General features: G+C 41.8%; 1 protein-coding gene across 1 annotated transcript; it reads right to left on the bottom strand.

Moving 5' to 3' along the window:
• Positions 1-3,018: 3,018 nt before the first annotated feature.
• On the bottom strand, positions 3,019-5,058 carry LOC114191404 (uncharacterized). Its single transcript, XM_085676063.1, has 2 exons — positions 4,153-5,058; positions 3,019-3,942 (listed from the first exon to the last, which is right to left on the bottom strand). Exons 1-2 carry the CDS (start codon positions 5,056-5,058, stop codon positions 3,019-3,021), a joined length of 1,830 nt encoding a protein of 609 aa, XP_085532189.1.
• Between the last annotated feature and the right edge of the window lie 3,978 nt (positions 5,059-9,036).

Raw genomic sequence — 9,036 nt, 5'->3', positions numbered from 1 at the left:
CCAAGCCAATTCAACATCATTTCATAACAAGCACAAAAGATGATCATGAAAAGTAGTAATTCAATGCAAAAGATTAGTTCACCACAACCAAGTTACAAAGTTCTACACTATGCTAAAAAGTTCAAAACTATCAAAAGAAAGTTAAGACTGAAAACTAAAAGCATAAAATAAATCAGGACTATCAACAAAACAAGTCCTGCAAAAAGTGAATCATTCTCTCCAAGTGCTCAGGCGTCATCCTCGCCCTCTTCGTCTAGATCTTCCTCCTCATCCTCTGCAGCAGCTGAGGCTCCACCTCCTCCAGTAGTATTGGCCTGGGCCCCAGGCCAAGCAACAGTGGCAGCAAATTCCTCAGCTGATGGGGTGTGCAACTCAGGAATAGTTAGGGAGATGCCCCTAAGCATGTCAGCATTGGCCATCCCCATCCGGTATAAGGCCTGCATCTGGGGTTCCAGGAGCTGAAGGTGATCGAGCTTGGCCTCCAAAGCCTGCAACCGCATGTCAATGGTGGGAGTTGCCTCGGGCTCGGGCTCTGGCTCAGCTTCTGGCTGTGGCTGATGGCGCCTCCTGGGTCTGGGAGCAACTGAGCAGAACCTCTGAAAATATGAAAAGTCCAGGTCCTGCGTTGCTTTCTCCAACGGGGGTACAAAAATATCCACCCCTGCCAGGCTGCAAAGATGGGTGATGAGAGAGGGATGGCCAAGAGCGGCCTTGCCAGCGGCGTTGGCACACCGGTGGATCTCATTTGCAATAAACTGCCCTACATCCATCACCCGCCCTGTCAGGATAGTGTATAAAATGGTGGCGCGTCCCTCCGTAAGATCAGACACATGGGAGCACGGGGAGATGTTGGCGTGCACAAATGCTGACCAGAAGCGGGCCAATGGGTGAAGGGAACCTCTCTGAATCGTGCCCCTGTGAAATCCTTCACCCGCCAAGCAGAGTGCTTGGATTAGCTCTCCAGGCGCCACGCCCTCATCATCCAACACTGAAAATTGGCACTCCACATTATCAGCCAGCTGGGTGCCCAAAAACTCATTGATCGTGTCAGCATCAAAGGGCACCCTTTTCCCCCACACATAACTGAGAAAAGTGGGGGCTGCTGAGGTGGTAACCTTGGCATTAGCATAAAATTCCTTCACCAAGGTTACACTAAAAGTGCTAGGATAGCTACCCAGCCTTTCCCAGCCACGCCTGATCAACTCCAACTGAAATTCGTTGACCTCCCCGGGCTTAAGAATCACTTTCCTCTCTGCCACCAACTTTCGTTGCATGACCACTTGGAAGCGGTCCTCATTATCCTTTGTGAGAAAGTGATGAGAGTAAATTCTCTCCTTTCGCTTTTGCCCTTTCGAAGGGTTCCCCACGGAGGTCTTCATTCTTTTGGGATTTGAGGAGGATGCCATCTGCAAAATAAACATTGGTACAAAGAGGCAATTTAGAGTTAGCATTGAAGTGAGAGATTCAATCAAAAAGAGAGTCAATTGCATCTAAAGACTAAACTAGAACAACAAAATGTCAAGTCATTCATATGCAAAAACCCTTGTAGCATTGGTGCCTCACAACCCAAGCTACAATCACATGAAAATCAAAGAAAGAGACAAAGACAGGGCCACCGCCTGGCCCCTCCAACACGTGCGCCAGGCGCCAGCTTGCAGCAGTAGGCACTGCTAGGCGCCACCGCCTGGCGGTAAAACAGGCCAAAATGGCCACCGCCAAGCGGTACACAACAGGGCAGCAAAGTATTATGGTTAGCGAGCACAGAACAGCAAAAAGAAAAAAAAAATTAACTACAGTGGCAGCCCAGAACAGCAAACACGAGTTTATACCCACAACAAGCAACAAAAACAAAGTATATGAAAGCAAAGTAAACCCTAAGCTAGTGAATCAACAATGGAGTAACGAAACAAGAATCAAAAATGCAAAAACGAGGAGAGCACAAGAAAGATGTTTTACTTGAGTGGAATGCACGAGTGAATGTTGCAAGAAGTGAGATTGGAGGGTGTGTAAGGTGAACTGGTGTGTGGTAAGGGGCAGCTGCGCCTGGCGAGAGTGTGGCAGCAGTGTGAGTGAGAGTGGTTAGGGCACGAGAAAACGAGAGTGGGTTCAAATTTGGGATTAGGGTTTGAATTTGAGAGAGATTGGGAAGTAGAGAGTGAGATTGAGAGTTAGGGTTATGAGTGTGGTGAGGAATGAGAACAAGGCGCCAGGCGGGAGTAATAAGGGGTAAGGGTTTGGCCCAGGTCAGAACAGATTTTAAAAGGCCCAAGCATAGCTCGCACAGCGCTACCGCCTGGCGGGATGTCACTAGCCGCCAGGCGGCGTATCAGCAAAATGCCACTGCACCAGTTTTTCTGGTGTGGCGCCAGGCGGGCGCTAGGGAGCCGCCAGGCGGTATGCTTCTGCAGTGCTTCCAGTGGTCAATTTTTCAGATGGCGCCTGGCGGGAGGGATTGAACCGCCAGGCGGTTAAGCTGCAGGGGTGGATTTTTGTGTTTTTGGGTAATGGTTGGGTTGGCTTTGACTCTATTGTACTCCTACCAACCTTTCACTCTTGCACACAAACTTTTTCAAGCTTTTCAACTTCAAACCAAGCATTCACACTTAAGCAAAACATTCAATTCACAAAACACATGCACAACTTAACTTAAGATATGAATTTACTACACAAGCTATGCTACTAATATTCTCACAAACAACCAATTGTACACTACCACATTCTATGATGCACAAAGGCTAAACTCAATTCAAAATGCTACAACTAGCACATGCTAACACCATCCTAAAACTAAACATGCTTAACAACATTCTAGGCTATGCTTCCACAATTTCACAAATGCAAATTTAACACAAAATTCAACATCTCAACAACACAACAATCATACTAACACAATTCACACATGCATACAAACATCATACTGAATTGAAAACAAAAATTAAAAGCTAGAATGAGTTTAGAGCACTGGGTTGCCTCCCAGGAAGCGCTTGTTTAACGTCACGAGCCTGACGGGTAAGGCGCTTAAGATTGGTTGGTGCTTTTGGTGTGCTCCTTCCCAACCTCACACCTATACAACTTCAATTGAGCACTAGTCACCAATTTAGTCCTTCTAGAATAAGGAGCTTCAATTTCAATTCTTCCATCAACTTTGATGTCTCTAATAACCCATAGCCTTGCCCAATTTGACTTGAATCTTCTAGGAGAAATCTTCAAATGTTCCTTTCTCATCACAATTGGTTGGCCAAGTCTAAGTTCATTAGTCCCCATCAAAGAGTGGTGGTGAACTAGAGCATCATCTTTCTCTTCCCTCTCTTCATTCACTTTTGCAGAGAAACAATTTGAGCACTTTCCAAGCAACTTAGAAGCTTGCCACGGTCTACTAGTCACAGATAAGACTTCATTGATGGCCTTAAGACTAGTTTCTTCATCAGTTGATTCTTGCACAGCTTCAAAAACGTTGAAATTCACTTCCTCATCTTGGTCCTTCAATTTCAGCGTTCCCTCATCCACATTGATGACAACCTTGGCTGTCTTCATGAATGGCCTCCCAAGAATGAGTGGTACCCCTTCATCTTTCTCCATTTCCATCACCACAAAATCAACCAGGAACTTGAGCTTATCTATCTGCACCACCACATCTTCCACCACGCCATAAGGGTATTTGATGGAGCTATCTGCTAGTTGCAAGGTCATCCTTGTTGGCTTGGCTTCGAGACCACCAATCTTTCTAAGCATAGATAGGGGCATCAAATTAATGCTAGCCCCTAAGTCAACAAGAGCTTTCCCCATATCTTGATTTCCAATGGTGCAGGGGATGGTGAAGCTACCCGGATCCTTGAATTTTGGAGGAAGATTTTTCTGAATAATGGCACTATAATTCCCTTGCACTTCAATGGTTTCCTCTTCTATGTATTTCTTCTTTTTGCCAAGGAACTCCTTCATGAACTTTGAATAAGAGGGTATTTGTTGCAGTGCTTCAGAAAATGGGATCTTGATCTCAAGTTGTTTAAATATGTCCTTGAACCGAGCTAATTGTCTCTCTTTCTCTTTTCTTGAAGGATTTTGAGGATAGGGAAGGGGTTTCACAACAACTTTCTCTTTTTGTCTTTTCTCTTTATCCTTCTCTTCACTTTTATTCTTTTCTTCTTCCACAACAATCTCTTCATCAACTTCTTCCTCTTGAATCTCTTCTTCATTCTTTCTCTTTTCTCTAGCCTCCACCTTTTCTTTAGAACCTAGTCCAACCTCCTTTCCGCTTCTAGTGAAAATGGCTTTACATTGTTCTTTGGGGTTGGCTTCGGTGTTGGCGGAAAAAGGACTTCCTCGTTGATCAGCCAATTGCTTGGCTAATTGCCCCACTTGCACCTCCAAGTTTTTTATTGATGCATCAGTGTTCTTTTGATTTTGAATTGACATTTGCAAGAACTGTTGCATCATGTCCTCAAGCTTTGAGGTTCTGTCAGTCAAAGAGGGATGTTGGTAAGTTTGTTGATGTGGGGGCCTATTGGAGGGTCCTGCTTGGCCCATGTTTTGGTGAGGTTTCCATCCTTGATTATAGTTCCCTGATCGGCCTTGATTGCCCATATAACTAACTTCCTCTTGAGATGTGCTTGGCATAGCACATTGCCCATTGGTATGGTTTCCTCCACATAACTCACAACTTTGCACTTGTTGGAGTTGAGCTACAGAGGCATTTTGAAGCTCTTGAGGAAGTTGTGACAATTTCTTCATCAGGGTCTCCAATTGCTGAGTCATAATCTTGTTTTGAGCCAATAGAGCATCTTGAGATTGAAGCTCTAGAATACCCTTCTTTTGAGAATGGGCTCTCTCAGTGTAAGCTTCATTATCATTGGCGGCCATATTCTCTATTAACTCATAAGCTTCCTCTGGCGTCTTCCACTTGATACTCCCACCGGCAGAGGCATCTAACATCAGCTTTGACTGGGATTTAAGTCCTGCCAAGAAAAGAGTGAGCTGTGTAGGTTGATCAAACCCATGAATGGGAGTTTTCCTCAACAGTCCCTTGAATCTATCCCATGCTTGGCCCAAGGACTCATCCATATCTTGTTGAAATGCCGAGATTTCCTGTTTTCCCTTATTAACCTTGGACTGGGGGAAATATTTGCTCAAGAACTTTGCAACCACATCATCCCAGTTAGTGAGGCTATTTTCAGGAAAGGAATTCAACTAGGCTTTTGCGGGTCCTGCTAGTGAGAATGGAAAGAGACTCAGTCGTATGGCTTCATCAGGAACTTGATGGATCTTCACAGTATTGCATATCTCTAAGAATATGGCCAGATGAGTGTAAGGATTCTCATGAGACAGGCCGTTGAACTGATTACTCTGCACCAAATGAATAAGAGCTGGCTTCATCTCCATGTTGGTGGCATTGACGGTTGGCCTAGCAATACTGTTGAAGTTGATATGGCCTGTGAACGCTGCATAATCTTCCAAAGTGCGTCTTTCACGACCTCTACCATCACCATGAGGATTGTCTGCCATTTCTTCTTCTGGAAAAGGATCAGGATTATGAGAAGTAGATGAAAGAGTGTCTGAAGCAGAAGAGTGATGGGCAACTTGTTGTGCTTGAGCTCGTCTTCTCCTTGTGGCACTATTGTTTCTACGGGCAGTTTTCTCTATCTCGGGATCAACAAGGAGTGGTTCTGAAGATGCAGTCCTCCTTGTACGGATCCTACCCTGCATAAACTATAGAGCAACAACAAAAGCAAGCTCAAACTACAAGTTAGCCCAAAATTAATGTGTGTAAAAAAAAAAGAAGTAAACAAAAACAGTAAATATGCACAAAAGAATTTAAGTCTAAATAAGTCAGAAATCACACAAAAGTCTAGTATTAGACACGGGTCCCCGGCAGCGGCGCCAAAAACTTGTTAAGACTTTGGCAAGTGTACCAAGTCGCGCAAGTAGTAACCGGTAAGACCGGGATATCGTTTCCCAAGAGACTCGTGTATACTAAATATTTGCGTAATTAGTGACTAATTTAAACTAATGAATAAATTCATAATTTGGGGTTTTTGTATGAAATTAAATTTTTCCTAAATAATTAAAATTGAACTTGGATATTAGAAGGCTCTAGGAAATGGTAAAGACTAGAAATGCAATGGATTGATATTGTTGGAGTTAGACTTCACCTACTTCACTCTCATGTATATTAAGCAATAAAACTCTTCTCCATTAATTACTAATGTCAACCCACAAGTTTACTCAAACTCTAATCCCTTATTTGAATGAGCCTAGGTTTCCTTATTTAGAGTCAATTCCTTGAATCCCTAAATAAACAAACCCGCTTTACAAATTAGGGTTTAAGACAACTAATGGGTCAAGTTCCATTCCTAGATACAAGTTCCATTAGGTATCTTGTTCCAATTCAAGGTTTCAAGAGATATTTTCCAATACCTAATGACCCAAATATCATGCAATGAATGGGTAAAACAAAGCAAGCTTTAAATGCATAAACAAAGATACTAGAAATCAATGGAAGAAGCATATATATATTCAAACCATTCGAAAATACATGAAAGTTCAGTGGCTACATCTAACCCCAACAAAAATGGGTTTAGCTCTCCATTGTCATGGAGAGCTCAAGCTTACAAAATGGAAAATGGAAGAGAAAGAGATACAAAGAGGAAGATGGAGCTGTTCCCACAAGCCCTAGCACTCCTCCAAGCTCTCCAAATCGCGTTGCTCGAGCTCCAAAATGTCCAAGATGAGTTTCCCTTCGCGAAAACAGAAGAAAAAGGGGTCACTTGACACATCAACGAAAAAGGGCGCCTGACGGAAGGGTCTCACCGCCAGGCGCAAGCCACCAAACAGGGGGCAAATCTTCCCGCTACCGCCCGGCGGTGACTAGGTGCCGCCAGGCGGTGACTAACAGTAGCGCCTGTCTGGCGCTTGGCTGGCGCATGGCTGGCGGTCTGTTCCGCTTGGCGCTGGCTTCGCGTCGCCAGGCGCTTCCTGTTGAAAATTTTCTTCTCTCTTTGCTATTCCGGGTCACTCATTAGTCTGGATTTTTGGAACAAGTCTTCCCATCTACCAAAAAGACACAAAAATGGGGATTAGTGGTATAATTAGATCAATGTAACCCACAATGTATTTATTTACAAAAGTAAGGTAAAATTGAGGATTAAGTAGGTTAAAAGCTTTGGAAGAGATGATTTTGCTAATGAAATATAGCTTGGATAATGGTAAAAATTAACATTATCACTCTACTACATAGAGCAAAACAAAATCATGTGCGCTTATCTCCCAAGATACAACAACCCGTTAGATCAATCGAGTGCAACGAAAGATCTCTAAACCTTATGAACACCATTATTTTAAGAGATAGTATAAAGAATAAATGAAAAACACTTCTAAGGATATCCTAATGTTTGTTGTGTTTTTTCTAGGGGTGTCAAAACGGGCCAGTCCGGCCCATTTTGGCCCGGCCGGTTTTTGGCCCGTTTTAAATGGGTCGGGCCGGGCTGGCCCGACAAGGCAAAACGGGCTTTTTTTTGGGCCCGGCCCGTGGGGTGGCGGGCTGGCCCACCATCCTTTTCCTGATATGTTCATTTTGTGGCCCAAAATCAGATTTTAAATCTTTTCATTTCAAATTTAGTTGACTACATTAATCTGTATATAAATGTAATAGTACTACATATGCATTAATACAATAATAACCTGCGCAGTGACTATAATAATAGTCAGGGTGGTCTGTTATGTAACACAACCAAATATACAAGTTACAACAGTGAAAAGTCAACACAAAAGGAAACATTTGGAAAACATGCAAATATGTTTACAACCAAAGAAACCAATGCCTTTAGCGTCTTATCTTTGCATTTCAAACACCAACATGAAAATCAAAATTAAAAATACCCAAAGAAAATAAAATATTAATTTACTTCTTCTGCCTGTTTTTGTCTTACGGCCCGCGGGCTGGCCCGTTTTGGCCCGCGGGCTGGCCCGACGGGCCAGCGGGCTTGACGGGCCGGGCTGTCATGGGCTGGCGGGCTGAAATTCGTGGCCTGACCCATACTTTTTCAATCGGACTGGCGGGCCGGCCCATCGGGCCGGGTCCATTTTGCCATCCCTAGTTTTTTCCCATGCATAGGTGGTATTTATAAATAATAAAAAAAAAGAAAATAAAGTAAATTGTGATAAAATTATTGATGTTAACCATAAATAATATTAATCTATAAAATTACAAATCCATAAAAAATACTAATAATAATAAATTTTTTTAAATTATATTAAAATATTTCAAACACAAAGTCATTTAGTTCTAAAAAGGGAGACTGTTTTAAAGAAAACTATTGAAAATAATAATAACATTATTCTTATGACTTGTTATGACTTTTACGTGTTTGGTAAACATTAAATAATTAGGGTACGCAGTAGCAACAACTTGACTTGTTCTCATAGAGTGAGACACTGATGTAAATATTAAAATAATTAAAAGCACGATCCATTATTCATGGCAACAAACATCGGACTAATTGTTTCAAGGTTCCCTTTGCACAAGTCTTATGGTTCACACTGTTAATAATTATTGAAGTTGAAATTCGGTGTGAGAATATGATTAAAGTTTAAATTCTAGATCAATAAGTGGACATTAAGTTTCACACAATTTCAAATTATTTTTTTATATACAAGTTTTTATAAAGGAATAATTCATATTAAATTAAAATATAATTCTAACTAAAATAAAATATGTAAAATCATATTCTATTATTTGCTTTGTGTATCATAATTTGCGTCAGGAGTTTGTTGCCTAACACATAATGATTTGAGGTAATAGTTAATCCATGTGCATTTTGCATACAGTGTTACCTTATACGAGCATATTTTTGAAGACTCAACCACTACTTTGAATTATTATATAATTCCCTCCTTTATGATTCAAATGAAAAAGTAAGAGTGTTTAATATTTATTTAAAGTAACTTTTTTTTTAGTCTATCTTTACTAAAAATATTAATTTTGATCGGTGCACCACCATCTCTTTAAATAGGCCTACGATACTTTCAGTCTATACATTTAAG

This window comes from Vigna unguiculata, chromosome 7 (genome assembly GCF_037176805.1).
Source record: "Vigna unguiculata cultivar grain cowpea cultivar isolate G323 ecotype 2 chromosome 7, ASM3717680v1, whole genome shotgun sequence".
NCBI classification, from domain to species: domain Eukaryota; kingdom Viridiplantae; phylum Streptophyta; class Magnoliopsida; order Fabales; family Fabaceae; genus Vigna; species Vigna unguiculata.
Note: the sequence above shows the minus strand (reverse complement) of the source record. Positions and strands in the feature narration are given on the sequence as shown.